The following is a 17,586-nucleotide window of genomic DNA, read 5'->3' on the forward strand; positions in this document are numbered from 1 at the left end:
ACAATGACTCACGAGCCTCTCACCAGTGAGTTTGAAACATAAAATACTAATAAAATCTTCTTGAGTACAGAATGCAACAGGAATCAAATAAATAAATAAAGTGATGTAAATATGAAATTATTAATTTTGAGCTATATTTTCAGATTTTAAGCTAAAATCGCCACAATATGGCTCTTACATTCCTGAAGTGGTGTTAAGCCATAATTATCCATTCATTTTAAGATCAGATATTGGAACTTTGGATTTACAGAGCCTTAAACAGTTAGCACTAAGTTTGTGCGAAGCGTAAGATTCTTTCGTGATACTAGGGAATTTCAGTGGAGGTCCTTTGTTTAAGGTTAGTAAACTGGTTTCAAGGAGAACGCTGTGGACAGTTTATTATTTTATTTATTTGATTGGTGTTATATGCTGTACTCAAGAATATTTGACTTATACGATGGCGGCCAGCATTATGGTGGGAGGGGAAACCATGCAGAGAAGGGGAGAAACACACTATATCCATAGGTTAACTTTATGAACGTCACATATTTGGGGGATTTTATGTCAGATGAAATCGTCAACATCTGGATTAAGAAAGGTTTAGTAAATGATATGTACATTAATTGACAGCACTCGTAACGAACTGGTGCCTGTATATTATAGTGACTTTAAAGATGTGTTCATGCCTATTTAATGTACATGTACATGAAATGTTTAACCATGCTTGGTGTAGGTGAAATGTATTTTTCTTTTGGTTAACAAAAGAACATAGTGCTTCTCGCTTTTCCATCATCCTGTGCAAAATTTATCTGCACAAAACACGAGTGTGCAGCTCCACTGGATGAAGTTTATATTTTACACGTACATGTTTAGCTTTCTCCTGTCAACTTGATGTATTTTTTGTGAATGACAACCATGTCTTGTTATGAGCTTTTACCACCACACAGACATATGTTCACACAAAGTTCAGCTGCATTCAGGGAGTTAGGAATCTTATGATAAATCTGCATTTATAAGTTAAGACTTTTTCTGCTAGGCGACACTAATTTTATTTCGTGTTTTACGAGTGAGCCAAGACAAAAAAAAATCCCAAAATGGAATAAAAGTCAAACTCTTTTTTTTTTTCTATAGCTTTTTATTTTGTCCAGTCTTGGTGTTTTTATGATTTTCCTGCTTTTTAATGCTTTCCCATCAACTACTTGCATGTATGTCTTCAGCATGACAGGAAAATTCCATTTTCCACAAATTAGATGAGTTTGAAGCTTTATTTTTTGATTTTTTTTTTTTTGTACCCTGCTCTGACATTTATTGTAAGATTTATTTTGTCTGCAAAACAATGAAAACTGATGTATTTAGTCAAGAAAGCTGTCTTAAGCTTAGGAAGTTTCCCAGTAAGCTCGTAGTCAGTTTGGTCAGCGTACTACGCTGTTGTGTTTTACATTTTAAAGGTTGTATATGTGATGGGTTTTTTTGTTTGTTATAAAGAGTATGTTATGATTTTAAAGGTTTATGAAATGTAAAAAAAAATTAATTTGTTTATAAATTATATTATGAGTAAATGTTTAAATGTGATGATACAGTGTCAACTAGTCTTAAGTACCGTTATGTAATGTGACGGTAACCTTTATAATATGACGATGATAAACTGCTGCCAAGTCTTGTGTGTTATCAAACCTGCAGCAGAACATGTTAAAATGTGGATCTATTCCAGTAGAAGTTGTCTCCCCTGGCCACCAGATAGCACCACTGTCAATTATATTCAAAGGATACATGAAACCTTTTGTTTTTATTTCTTAATATGTAGTATATGATGTGGCCTACCATATAAATCTTCAAAAAAGCTTCTCAGCAGTCATCTTTAAGCGTAAAATGGCTTTAAGCCACAGTTTTTGTAAGGAACCATGGGCCAATCCATGTTGTGCAAGAAGATATGGCTGGAAAATGTAAAAAAAAAAATTCTCTTTCTTATGGTATATCTTTCATGTTCCTTAAAATCATACTTGTTTTATTTTACCTTTTCATGTATCCTTATAAGGCAGTGATGCAAATGTGCTGACAGCCGTCCACACCTGTTTTCCATAATACTCTGACAGATGGCAAGGAGTCAGTTTTCACTGGCCTAAGCTACAGTAACTCGCTAGTAGACTAACATGTTCGACAGACATGGTTCACATACATATTCCACAAATGTCAAGGTTGTGTCATTCCGACATTGGTGTTGTGTGGAGTCATTTGTCAAGAGGCACCCAGGTTGTAAAACTATTAGTTGTTAACTTGACATTACTTGTAAATAAAGTGCTTGAAATAAAACTGATGTACTGTAATTCTCTTAAGACATTCGTTATTCCACCCCCCCCCCCCCCCCCCACCACCCCCCATCCCCCCCCCCCCCCCCCCATCACGTTTCTGTCATGGAAAACAGTATTTCCACTTTCTCGGAAGACATTTCAGGTACGGGTTTTCATCATGGGGATTGATCGTGTGGTTGGTGTTCAATGCTTTACCCTAGAATGTATTACTTTGGTCATTTTCATGAATGGATGTGACTCTATGCTAAAGAATTTTATCATGTTCAAGTCATATTCCTGAACAGAGAAAGTTTCTTGGTACATCATAACAACATAACATTCCAGAAATAAATATTGGTAGCGTTTATCATAGTTTAGTGGGTGTACATAAAGATTCTCAAAATAGAACACTATATGAACACTAAAATAAAAACCACCACTTGATTGTTATTGGTATTTTAAAACACAACCTTACAAGCTGATGTTGTTTATTTCATGAAAACATCGGCAAAGAATCTATTGCACAAGATACATAGCTGACAATCACAAAGCTGGTGCAGAACAGATTTATTTAGCAATTTGATTAGTTTTTCACTGTATGCTCAAAAATGTTTCCCTTACATCATGGCCGTCACTTTCACAGGAGTAGTGCCACAACATAAACCACTGACCTTTGCCAAGTCACAGACAAACTTTCCCCAAGTATGACATACATGTATGCACATCACATCCGTGAGGGATATGTGGACAATGAATGTTTGACTGCTCAAATGACGAATGAAGGCAAGTTAATCCACAACTGCCGGAACTAAACTTGCACCTACTGGCAAGCATCTTTATTTCAGTTACAAGGCAGCTGTCTGGTGTAGGGGTCAAGAAAAACGTGCAGAAACTAGAGACAAAAACACTGCCTTCCCTGCACGGTGTGTCAAACAAACTTTCTGACCCAGCCACAGTTGAGCCAGCAAAAGTTAGATTTGAACATGCTACCTCATTAGCTAGGTACCTGTCGGTCGTGGCCAAACCAACTGGTTCAATTCAATGAACCAGGGTGGGCCCGATGTAACACTGCCTGATCATTTCATAACGTTAAGTAAATCAAAACCTGAGGTGTTTTATTCTCATAACAGAGATTATAAAAGTGCAAAAAAAATACAAATTTTGTTCTTCTTTGATTTTAAGGCAAGGATATATTTGTTCATATTTGAGAGAGATAGAGTGACAAAATTCATACAATGAAAAGATAATTTTGATCACATTTGCTCCTCATTTATGTACCAATATGACATCAACATGTCTTGGAACAACGTACAGAAATATCACAGGAGACTGACAAACTGTCATCAGTGACAAAGCAATAGCCCAGACACAACTTTTTTTCCCCCCACACCCGATACGTCACAAATGCATAGTTAAATACACATACTCACGCGAGGATGGTGTAATACCAGTAAATAGTATATTTCATTTTGACTCCGAACAAAGCAAATCTGTGGCCATTTCATGTACTGACTTGTCACCAACAAGAAAACACATACAGATACTCCAGCCTGTCTGCTATTGGTTCAATCAAATTCAAGGAAACAAGGATTCTGACCGGTACCCAGGTTTGACCCTCCAACCAAAGAGAGTTCATGCGACAGTTTGGTGTTATTTTAAATCTGGTTAGGGCCAAATCATTACAGGGAGTGGCTGCTAAATCAGATTTGTGCGAGACTGGTGCACAGTGATTGGAAATATTTTCACGATATTTCTTCACATTTCCACGAACACAGTGACAATGACAGAAAACAATTCTGTTCATCTACATGTATTTTCTATGTGCATATATAAGTATACACATATTGGCAAAATTCTGAGTTAGACTTTCACAACAAGAATTGCATAAGAAACTTTTTTGTGGGACATGATTGAGAACACCGTGAATTATATATGTTATTTCATTACAAACATTTCCACCGAGAAATCATAATAAAATCGAACCTCCAAAATTGAAATGGATCTACTATCTTGAAATAGCATAAGCATGAACTGCAAGTGTATCTCCAACATAGGATCTACCGCAACAGTATCTCCAAAACTGGATCTACAGCAACAGTATCTTCAAAACTGGATCTACTGCAAATGTATCTCCAAAACTGGATCTACAGCAACATTATCTCCAAAATTGGATCTACAGCAACAGTATCTCCAAAACTGGATCTACAGCAACAGTATCTTCAAACTGGATCTACAGCAACAGTATCTCCAAAACTGGATCTACAGCAATGGTATCTTCAAAACTGGATCTACTGCAACAGTATCTCCAAAACTGGATCTACAGCAACAGTATCTCCAAAACTGGATCTACAGCAAAAGTATCTTCAAACTGGTCTACTGCAACATTATCTCCAAAACTGGATGTACAGCAACAGTATGTCCAAACTGATCTACAGCAACAGTATCTCCAAATCTGGATGTACAGCAACAGTATCTTCAAACTGGATCTACTGCAAATGTATCTCCAAAACTGGATCTACAGCAACATTATCTCCAAAATTGGATCTACAGCAACAGTATCTCCAAAACTGGATCTACAGCAACAGTATCTTCAAAACTGGATCTACAGCAACAGTATCTCCAAACTGGATCTACAGCAATGGTATCTTCAAAACTGGATCTACTGCAACAGTATCTCCAAAACTGGATCTACAGCAACAGTATCTCCAAAACTGGATCTACAGCAAAAGTATCTTCAAAACTGGTCTACTGCAACATTATCTCCAAAACTGGATGTACAGCAACAGTATGTCCAAACTGGATCTACAGCAACAGTATCTCCAAATCTGGATGTACAGCAACAGTATCTTCAAAACTGGATCTACTGCAACATTATCTCCGAAATTGGATGTACAGCAACAGTATCTCCAAAACTGGATGTACTGCAACAGTATTCCCAGAACTGGATCTACAGCAAAAGTATCTTTCAAAACTGGATCTACAGCAACATTATCTCCAAAATTGGATGTATTGCAACAGTATCTCCAGAACTGGATCTACAGCAACAGTATCTTCAAAACTGGATCTACTGCAACATTATCTCCAAAATTGGATGTATTGCAACAGTATCTCCAAAACTGGATCTACAGCAACAGTATCTTCAAAACTGGATCTATGGCAACAGTATCTCCAAAAATGGATCTACTAAAACTGTATCTCCAAATTTGGCTCCTGTATTTCAAAATGGATATACTGCAACAGTACCTCCAAAACTGGATCTACTGCTATTGCATCCCAAACACTGGACCTACTACAATTGTATCTCCAAACTGGAATTGGAGCAACTGTGTCTCCAAAACTGGAGCTACAGTAACAGTATCTCCAAAACAGGGTCCACAGCAACAGTACTGGTACTTCCACAACCCGATCCTGTATCTCCAAAATTGGATCTACCACAACTGTATCTCTAAAACTGGATCCAGAGCAGCTATATCTGCAAAACCAACTCCACTAAAACTATATCTCCAAAACTGGATATATACATCATTTCTACAATATAGACCTATCCATGCTGTCTTAAAGTATTTCTGGTGAGAACCATTAACATTACAGAATATCCATTCTGATTCTCCACCTTAGTACATGAGCACTACTTCAATGTCTCAAGCCTTATTCATTAAACACTGCCACTAATAGGTGTGCTAAAAATCACAAACCTCTTGCCATCTATATCGCTACGCAGGCAATACTAACACTTCACACAAATGCACATGTAGAGAGAACTACATGTAGGTATATACAATTTGCATAAAAATATTTAAAAAAAAAAAACAAAAAAACATCACACAATACAAACTCTATGAAACAAATACATGTTTCAAATACTGATAGATGTATCAACAGAGGACACCATCAACATGGTGTTGAATGTTTTAAGGGCTTTACCTGTAACCATGACGGCAGTTTGCCCTAACTAATAAAACAATGGTTTTATTTCCACGTACATGTAGCTACAGGCAAAATATTAAATACACAGGGTCCTGTTTACACAGGCAGCGAAATTTGGCCTGCCGGCGAAACCCAGAAATCGGTTACGTCTTTTCCGCCTCGCCTAACCGATCATTCGGTTACGCCACGTATGTTTATCAACCCGATCGGTTACGCTAATTGTTTACGTGGTTTATGTTTCAGGCATCATTCTGGATCATTAATAAAAGTATTCAGCTCAATGTTATGTTTGTTTTTCTTTTCTATATCTAGCAGCTCATACCGTAAGGTTGGTGAACAAAAGAAAGAGAAATTTTACACTCACACGGTGTTTCAGCGTTGTGTGTTGCCTGGTTGGTACTTGACTCCTGTGGCACATTTTTACGTGAAATTCCGTTATACAGGCTTATATGTTTGCAATATGCCCAGTCCAACATTAAGTACTTCCAGTAAGTGTCATTACGGTATTGGGGAGCGAGTTTGGTATCCCTGATTACTGATAATTAACGCAGTTTCCAACACACGTGGTGGGAGTCTTACCACAGTGATATATATATATATATATATATATATATATATATATATATATATAATATATATATATATATAATATATATATATATATATATATATATATATATATATATATATATATAACTACATGTACATGAAAAGGTAACCTTGTTTTATTTACTTGCATGATCGTGAAAAGATAAGTCAAAATAAATAATTTGAGTATTATCTCAAAGCCTGTAAGGCATATATGAATGATTACATTTCCATGTGACCAGCACAGGCAGCTGGCTGTGGCTGAAGTCGATGTTTCTATTTTTAGACGCGTTGCCATACTAACCGCGTTGTGATTCTGAAAGCTGTTCAGTCCAGTTTATCTGTAGTTACCTAATGCACACTGACTCTAAGGACGTTCTCGTTGGACAGTTGGCCTAACCGATTTTCCGGTTAGCCAAATTGAACCGCACGTAACCGTTGCGCGACCGACGGTTTCGTTCGCGCCAAATTTCGCTGCCTGAGCTGGCTGTGGCTCAAGTCGATGTTTCTATTTTTAGACGCGTTGCCATACTAACCGCGTTGTGATTCTGAAAGCTGTTCAGTCCAGTTTATCTGTAGTTACCTAATGCACACTGACTCTAAGGACGTTCTCGTTGGACAGTTGGCCTAACCGATTTTCCGGTTAGCCAAATTGAACCGCACGTAACCGTTGCGCGACCGACGGTTTCGTTCGCGCCAAATTTCGCTGCCTGTTTACATTAACATTTTCTTCGTGTATGCTAATGATAAACATTACTGATGCAAAAGTATTATTGCAGTGTTGTTTTCTTTTCTTTCCATTTTTATCCCCTAGAGGCCAAATTTTTTCAGTCTGAAATGTCTGTTTTTTTTTAGTTTAAAATGACCCTCACTGTCATAGTATTACACTCTGCATACTCAAGAAAATGATAAACACAGAAATGAGTAAATGTTTTAAGTCACACAACAAAATACATTAATAAAACCATAAACCCACTTGGACTCCATCATGCTAAAGCAATTCTTTAAAATCTTGACATGCCTTTACACAAAACTCCTACTATGACATCATATCATTTTCACAACCACAAAAAGGTGATGACTCCCCCGCCACAGTCAAGATTCAAGGGTGATATGATAGGTCACTTAATTTAACCACAACACACTTGTGTTCCATAATTCTTTCCAAACTGGCACGTCCCAGTTTCACCTATATGTATGAACACCTAGGCAATACAGCTAGGAAAAAAAGGTTTTACTTGGAAATCTGTTTAACTTTTGACTGCAGAATATGCAATTCCTCCTAGGATTGCACCAACTCCAATTTTCCAATAGAGTGACCTCCCTTGCTTCAATGAAATAGCACCTATAAACAAACTACTCCAGAACAAGGCTGATGGGAAAGTTTGCAGCAAACCAAGCCTTGACAACTTTGATCTCCCAGGGAATTTGTCCCTCCGACCTGGGTCCTCAGAGTAAAAGTCCAGTAGCATTCTGAAATACATAAATAATGACTTGGTAATTAAACATAGAAACCTGCTGATTCTAGGTGGATCGCCCTACAAAGATTCCAAAAATCATTTGGTATGTAAATTCAGCCAAAACTGACCAATGAAATCATCTAAAGAATAGGTCAGTTCTAAAAACTGCACAATAGTATCAAACAAAAATATTTCTCAGAATTCCCTGATCTCAGTATCATGAAATTCAAAGTATTTTTTCCAATGAAATTGGGGTTTTCATGTAACTGTCCAAAAACTTTTTAGAAATCATTCAATTTTTCTTCAAAATTCAACGTTCATACAAGACACTTCTCACTGCAACAATGTATTCTTCCTGTCTTTTGTTCTCGGGCACCAAATTTGCAGCAATATATTGTTTCCGTCTTTTGTTCTCAGCTACCAGCACAAGCTCAAAGCCGCCTAATCTATATGTTAATTTTCAGTACTAGGCCCATTGTAAATGATGCCTAGCAGTGTAGGGTTCACATTCAGTACATTTCTTTCCATCTCCTTCACTTTTTTTTTCTTCTTTTTCTTGTTCTTATCTTTACTATTCAACATATAATTTATGCATAGAGTACAGAGTTGATCCCCAAAACTGATGTCTACGAGAGGTATATTTCTCGCTCAGCACTTATCAGAGAGCAGTGTTTACTATCTTTTCCCTGGTCTTCACACAAGCCCCAATGGACATTGTATCCAGCTGTCTGCGGTTTAAACCCAGATAGTTCCTGTCAATCATTTTTCACTTTTTTCGTCGTTATTGTGAGTTTTATAGACTATTATCAGGCTACAATAAGTGGTAAAGGTAGCACAGACCCTGATAATGCTGTTGGATACTTATCTTTAAATTATCTTGGTATTTCTCTACCATATGACAAGTACATAAATGGTTATGATTTCAGTTTTTCTGCCTGTCAGCCAAATTTTTGACATTCTCTTTACCAAGTGCATAACATCAAATTTATTTATTTGATTTATGTTTTATGCTGTACTCAAGAATATTGTCAGCATTATGGTGGGAGGAAACCAGGCCAACACTCAACCATCCAGAGGTTCATGACATCTAATGTTTTGCAAAAATCAGCCCTATTCTCCAGCTTACCTCTCCTTGTCCTGGAATAGTTTATGAAGCCAGTGTTTTAACGCTGCCTCCTGTGTGGGTACGTCCCTGATATCAATCCGGTTCACATGGATGTGGATTTCACTAGAATGGCCGGCAAGGATTTCTGACCAAAGAAAAATGTCACTAGTAACAGGGTGGAAAAAAGCTAATACAATGTATATATATTTTTTGTGCTTCCTTTAATAGTGAGACCACACTTCCATTGTGACCCCCTTGTCAAAATTAAATGGTAGTAAATGGTCAGCTCCACAGCGGCTTTTCACACAGAAAGCTAATTCCAAATTCCAAACAGTCACAATAAACACATGATAGAATGCAAGAATGACAGGAAACTGCTGGATCGCAGTATAATTCGCCTACATATAGTACATATAGTGATGCCATTCTTACACCTGTCTCTGTGGTTCATGTATCATAGTCGGACTCACCTGCTACACATGGTCATGTCATTCTTACACCTGTCTCTGTGATCACAATCTGACTCACCTGCTACACATGGTCATGTCATTCCTACAACTGTCTCTGTGATCACAATCTGACTCACCTGCTACACATGGTCATGTCATTCTTACACCTGTCTCTGTGATCACAATCTGACTCACCTGCTACACATGGTCATGTCATTTTTACAACTGTCTGTGGTTTATGTATCACCATCTGACTCACCTGCTACACATGGTCATGTCATTCTTACACCTGTCTCTGTGGTTCATGTACCATAGTCTGACTCACCTGGTACACCTAAGTGATGCCATTCTTACACCTGTCTCTGTGGTTCATCTATTATCGTCTGACTCACCTGGTACACCTAGTGATGTCATTCTTACACCTGTCTCTGTGGTTCATGCATCATAGTCTGACTCAACTGGTACACCTCGTGATGTCATTCTTACACCTTTCTCTGTAGTTCATGTATCATAGTCGGACTCACCTGGTAACACCTAGTGATGTCATTCTTACACCTTTCCCTGTGGTTCATGCATCATAGTCTGACTCACCTGGTACACCTAGTGATGTCATTCTTACACCTTTCCCCTGTGTTCATGCATCATAGTCTGACTCACCTGGTACACCTAGTGATGTCATTCTTACACCTTTCCCTGTGGTTCATGCATCATAGTCTGACTCACCTGGTACACCTAGTGAGGTCATTCTTACACCTTTCTCTGTGATTCATGTATCATAGTCGGACTCACTTGGTACACCTAGTGAGGTCATTCTTACACCTGTCCCTGTGGTTCATCTATCATAGTCGGACTCACCTGGTACACCTAGTGATGTCATTCTTACACCTTTCCCTGTGGTTCATGCATCATAGTCTGACTCACCTGGTACACCTAGTGATGTCATTCTTACACTTGTCTCTGTGGTTCATGTATCCCCTCTGGTACATCTAGTGAGGTCATTCTTACACCTTTCTCTGTGGTTCATGTATCATAGTACTCACTTGGTACACCTAGTGAGGTCATTCTTACACCTGTCCCTGTGGTTTCATCTATCATAGTCGGACTCACCTGGTACACCTAGTGATGTCATTCTTACACCTTTCCCTGTCGCTCATGTATCACAGTCTGACTCACCTGGTACACCTAGTGAGGTCATTCTTACACCTTTCTCTGTGGTTCATGTATCACAGTCTGACTCACCTGGTACACCTAGTGATGTCATTCTTACACCTTTCTCTGGTGATGCAATTCTCACATCTGTCCCTGTGGTTTCTGTATCATTGTTTGGACCTCACCTGGTACACCTAGTGATGTCATTCTTACACCTTTCTCTGGTGATGCAATTCTCACACCTGTCCCTGTGGTTTCTGTATCATAGTTTGACTCACCTGGTACACCTAGTGAGGTCATTCTTACACCTGTCCTCTGTGGTTCATGTATCACAGTCTGACCCACCTGGTGATGTCATTTTTAGATATGTCTGTGGTTCATGTATCACAATCTGACTCACCTGGTACACATGGTCATGCCATTCTTACACCTGTCTCTGTGGTTCATGTATCACAGTCTAACTCACCTGGTACACCTGGTGAGGTCATCTTAGATATGTCTGTGGTTCATGTATCACAATCTGACTCACCTGGTACACATGGTCATGCCATTCTTACACCCGTCTCTGTGGTTCATGTATTACAGTCTGACTCACCTGGTACACCTGGTGAGGTCATTCTTAGATATGTCTGTGGTTCATGTATCACAATCTGACTCACCTGGTACCATGGTCATGCCATTCTTACACCCGTCTCTGTGGTTCATGTATCACAGTCTGACTCACCTGGTACACTTGGTGATGTCATTCTTAGATATGTTCTGTGGTTCATGTATCACAATCTGATTCACCTGGTACACATGGTCATGCCATTCTTACACCTGTCTCTGTGGTTCATGTATCACAGTCTGACTCACCTGGTACACCTGGTCATGTCATTCTTAGATATGTCTGTGGTTCATGTATCACAATCTGACTCACCAGGTACACATGGTCATGCCATTCTTACACCTGTCTCTGTGGTTCATGTATCACAGTCTAACTCACCTGGTACACCTGGTGATGTCATTCTTAGATATGTCTGTGGTTCATGTATCACAATCTGACTACACCTGGTACACATGGCATGCCATTCTTACACCTGTCTCTGTGGTTCATGTATCACAGTCTAACTCACCTGGTACACCTGGTGATGTCATCCTTAGATATGTCTGTGGTTCATGTATCACAGTCTGACTATACTATGACTCTCACACCTGTCTCTCTGGTTTATGTATCACAGTTTGACTCACCTGGTGATGCAATTCTCACATCTGTTCCTGTGATTTTCTGTATCACTGACTCACCTGGTATACCTGGTGATGCGATTCTTTCACCTGTCCGTGAGTCCTTCGTATCACTGTAGCCCACAGTCACATCATATATAGCATCTACATAGTCGTGGAGTTCCTCCACAGCTAACTGCAAGGCTTTAACTCGAGGTGTCAACAGCTGCGTGAATGGTGTCAACCCTGTAAGACAACAAACAAAAAAAAACATTCAGGAATGAGGATACATGCAGAATTTTTGTCTTGCAAAGGGCAAAACAAAACTTTGGGGACACTGCATGATTTCCTCAATAGGAAATTTGCCACATTGTATTAATTCTCTTTCACGAAACAAGTTATTCAGAGACCAGCAAAAACAATGGATGAGGTTTAGACTCAGACCTGTGAATGATTGATTTTCCAATATTATTCCACAATGCTAAAGTAAAGTAACCAATTAAAAATGCTGCAATCAGCTATCAGTGTGAGCTCAATTATCAGACATTTTCAAGACTTGAAATGTGTTATCGTTGTTTAAATTCAGTTTGTAAGCAGTAATAATGAAATTGTGCTTAAAACATGCAGCTACCATTTAAATAGATGTTACCCTGCCCCGCCCCCCACCATGATAAAGTTGGAAACTGACACAATCGATTATTATTTTCATGTTGACTTCATTTGTCCGACGTCTATATGTTGCCAGCTTGTCTCCACCAAGTGTGTGCGAGGCTTTTGTCGTGAAAATGGATTGGTGTAACTGTATTGATATGTAGCTATCTTAAAACTCAATGGAGATATGCCTCACCTTGATACTTTGGCAAAGCTCTGGCTCTTTTCAATGATGGCTGAGAGTTCAGGGTTAAACCTGGTACCTTCAGGGAACACTACCAGCCAGACCTGAGGAGGGCATGAACGAAAACAGTAAAACAATTCGCTTTCACCAAGTAAATACACTATAGACTGTGACTTCCCTTCCCATGTTATAATTTAGGTAAGGGACATAACTCTTAACAAGCCAATGTTTTTTTTTTCATTTTTCTTACATAGACATACCACAGGTTTACATATACAACTAAAACATCATATATGTATATGTATACCTAATGATGAGAAGTTTACAGGTACATCACGAAGTTTATGAGTTTTAAAGAAATGCTACAAAACTCTGATCCTTAGTATACTTACAGGAATATTGTTTTTTGATAAATACTTGAGCTGGTGCGCTGGCTTTCTGTCTGTTGAACTTCCCGCTCCTCTTCACATAAATACTGCCGTGCTACGAACAGAAAATAATGCTGTGAAACAGGAAGCAAATACTTTCCTCTGGGTATTTCACACAATGTGAATTACACATTTTATGCACTGCAAAAATATAATAAAGACCAAATTTGGAACCAACACAAAAACTGGTACTTTTAGATGATGCTGGCTTTATTTCAAGGTGGCCTGTTCTTTTAAACGGATTTAAGTACACAAAAGAGTGAGTTATGAATTTTGTTGTATTCCCTGATGATAGCAGTTGCTTTTGAAAACAAAAATTGAGCTAAAAAATTAAGAATCTTGTTAAGTACCGTAATTAACACACATGCAGTGCTTCAACAATAGAATATCCCATAATATTGCTTTATGTGTAGGAGAAACTTAAGCTCAATGCATGCTGGATTTTTCATATACCATACACAACATTTACCTTAACACTGCTTTATCAAACGGTTACTGGACACTGATGCTTGGTGTACGACATACGCACTGCTGCACTTAGTACAGGAGAGTTTAAGATGAGAAATTCGATGAACAATGATTAAGGGCTAAAATAGGGACTAAAATGCCAAATTTACCTGTCCAAAATAAAAAGCCATACATGGGCAGATACTTGAGACCATCCTTCAGTATGTAGCGGATATGACCCATGCTTCCCTGGCGGACAGCCAACATATCTGTCACCACCCAATCAACTACAAGTAAGCAAGCAGAGGTAAAAAAAACAAAGGAAACAAAAAAAGCTCTGACTTTATCATACATTCACAGAGAATTGCTTTCATTTATGTAGATTTCACATGACTGGTGTTTCAAGGTAAATTTGCTGAAATTCTGACCAAAGACTGATGCTTAATGAAAACAAAGAATACATAATTGCTAAAATACTTTAAACTCTTATTAATGACAACAGTAATGTTTGATCAGTTAAAGCTATGTCCAGTACTAGTACTCTATACGGCATACATGTAGATGATAAAGGCTGCCACTTGTAGATGATAATGGCTGCCACATGTACATGTAGATGATAATGGCTGCTACTTGTAGATGATAAAGGCTGCCACTTGTAGATGATAATGGCTGCCACTTGTAGATGATAAAGGCTGCCACTTGTAGATGATAATGGCTGCCACTTGTAGATGATAATGGCTACCACTTGTACATGGTAATGGCCTCCTTCTTTGTTAAGCTTCCTTGTTAAGTTTTTAAATGAATAATTATGGTTTAACACCACTAGGACATACCTGTACATGTATTTAACATATACAAAACATGTATACTGGTAAGCCAAACATTATTAATGCATAAAATATGCCGTATTACAATTCATTCATTTAGGTATTCAATTGTTGTTCAAAAAGTTACTCTCAAGAATTTAAAACTTTATACAAGATTGTAAAGAAAAACCGAAGAAAACCACTGACCTCCGGCAAGTTATTGACAGACTTTCCTACATGTGATGTAGAGCAATGCACACCATATTATACAGCCTTTATCACGTACTGTCACCAAGGTTCCACCCACAATGTGAACCATATTCAACATTTTTCCTGTCAAAGGCTGGTATTAAGCCCACACCTTGTGTGTCCTAGCACTTAAAAGATAAGCATCTTTGCCAATCAGCAATGCACCATTCCCCCCCTCCCCCCACCCCCCACCCAACCCACTCAATTTTTTGGAGGAAGAAACAAACTCACCTGTCGACTGATGATTTGACAGATAGATGACATTCTCTTGGTCTTTTATCACCTGTTCAGCATCTCCATACAGGTACACCTGAAACGCCACACAAAAAAAAATATGCAAAAAATTAAAAAATGTAAAAATATTTCATTTGTAATGCGGGACACCAGGATAACAAAATGCATTCACTGAAATTTGGGCTCCTTCATTTGTATGCTTAGCACTTGTATGCTATGGCCTTGAATATTACATGAGACATGTTCCAAGTGCTGCCTCACTGTGATGCCATGCATGTTTTATCATTATTAAACAGGAAGTGTACACCAACATGGGGAGGCAAGGTTTTAGATTACCCCTGGGATTAAAGGAGATTTGGCCCCAGGATCACAGATCCATCTTGGACTTAGGTGAAAAATTTTAATCATTAAATTTGATGTTTCTTTCCGTCATTTTCTCTGATATTTGTTGTACAAAAACTTACCCAGAACACTGTCAAGCAATATTTTCATTGTTACATTAGAAATAATAATTCTGAAGTGATTTGAAATTCTGACTTAAGAATAAGATCACTTCATGATCCTACTCTAGATTATTCTGGTTGGGGTATACTCCCATGTTGCACTTTTTCCACTGATAATTTGGGAACTGTCAGTATTCTATACATAATGAACTGCAGCATGTGTATAAATCAGTAACCTAAAGGCCATAAAATACACTTTTGATGCCAATACTGGTGTTTTTCTAATAGAATATAACACTTGCCCACTCCCAAGCCAAACTTCCCCACCCCTGCCCTTCCCCCAAAAATTACTTCAAATCACCTTTTTGGAGATGAACATGATACACTCTCAGACTCAAACAAAATGAATAACTTTCATGAAAAAATTAGGTCCAAAACAGTACAATGTATTTGCTATTTTATAAAGTGTAAGCATGTCAGCATTTTGTGTCATTACATCATCAAACTAATTTTGTAGTAACTATCTTTTTAAAAATATCAGGGTAAGTTTCCCAATCTAAAGGGATTGCCTTTGTTGCTGTATATGCACTTGGTAAACATTTGCAGTACACATACCATACATACAGACAATATGTAATTTGTTATTTGATCAGGTACACTCTGATTATCACTCCCTTTGCGCAACACCAGGATTCTCTGAGTGTGATTTGCATGCCTAGATTCCTACTTTCTAGACTCTTGATTATGGATGAAGTGTGTTATCAGCACACCTAGATTTTGCCTCAGGAGTGCAAAGGTGTAGTAGTGTGATAGGACGCCTCAAACGTGAAGGCCTGCTCTATTAACATGGCCCAAGTTTATCATAATTAAACATGACCATCTTCTAGTCACTGCTGTAAACTATACTCAACATAGTGTGTCCGGAGTAAACTGCTCTACTAAAATCTTGTCTTACTTCTGAAGTACCTTTTACAACAAAAATGAGATCAAACTTGCACTCTGAACCTCCAGCTAAAATATGACATACCTCTACAGTTGGTAATTATGGATTACAAGCAAAAAAAATTCTTTCTGAACACATATTTATGCAGTGTGCATACGTACCCGTACATATCTATACAAATATTTACAAAAAAATGATACCGTATAATACTATATATACTACTAAGACACTAAGCAATTTAGATACCCCGGTATGCGTGTTCCCAAGTGCTCTTTGACAAGTTAACTATAAAGCCCTTTTAGTAACCAAAAAAGTGATACAAAATATGAAAAATATAAGTAATTGAATGTGGTATTTTAGTACCGTAATTTAAATGGATGATCAAACGTGTGTACACGTTGCAATAAATGAAAGTAAGTGTTATGCATATATTTAATTTCGTGTAGTAAATTGTACTGATTTTTTTATTAATAATTTTTTTTTTCACATCATACCACAAGTTTTTATCACCTACATGTATACATATAAAAGCTTGATTATTTACTTCACATATCAATAAACTTAGATCGCAAGCATACATCAAAATCATCGCATGTAACACCTGGGGTTAGTATTACTGTTAGTCCCAGTTTAATGTGCAGCAGGCCTATGTATTTTGACAGCAAATTTGAAGGTAAATTTATAAACACACATGAGCTGTGAACCTTGTCACGCGATTTACCTCAAGGCCTGTCATATTTTCCACAAAGAACAAAATAAAACGTTGGTACGAAGACCACAGGAAATCGTCCCCAATGAAGTAAATTTTAGTGGGAAGAACTGCGGTTAGCAGACGCCATGCCGACCACACCGTGATGTACGCCGGTGCCGAGCCCAACATCAAAAACTCTGGGACGAACCATCGCAGCGATTGCAGATGCACAACCACTGACAGCAACATTTTGTCGATGCAGACTGTTATCAAATACTTTCTGTGGACTGAAGACGCCCTGGATTATGCATTACTCTCACAACATCATGCAATTGTCTACAGCATGACTTTCACGTTAGACG

The 17,586-nt window shown here is 38.1% G+C and overlaps 1 protein-coding gene across 1 annotated transcript; it reads right to left on the reverse strand.

Moving 5' to 3' along the window:
- Nucleotides 1–7,497: 7,497 nt before the first annotated feature.
- LOC135470766 (1-acyl-sn-glycerol-3-phosphate acyltransferase epsilon-like) lies at nucleotides 7,498–17,473 on the reverse strand. The gene is given in 9 exon segments (XM_064749806.1): nucleotides 7,498–8,255; nucleotides 9,369–9,492; nucleotides 12,230–12,394; nucleotides 12,991–13,087; nucleotides 13,401–13,466; nucleotides 14,029–14,043; nucleotides 14,045–14,145; nucleotides 15,145–15,223; nucleotides 17,255–17,473. Coding segments are annotated over 9 exon segments (1,089 nt in total). The 3' UTR covers nucleotides 7,498–8,032.
- Between the last annotated feature and the right edge of the window lie 113 nt (nucleotides 17,474–17,586).

Source organism: Liolophura sinensis, chromosome 7, assembly GCF_032854445.1.
Source record: "Liolophura sinensis isolate JHLJ2023 chromosome 7, CUHK_Ljap_v2, whole genome shotgun sequence".
NCBI classification, from domain to species: Eukaryota; Metazoa; Mollusca; class Polyplacophora; order Chitonida; family Chitonidae; genus Liolophura; species Liolophura sinensis.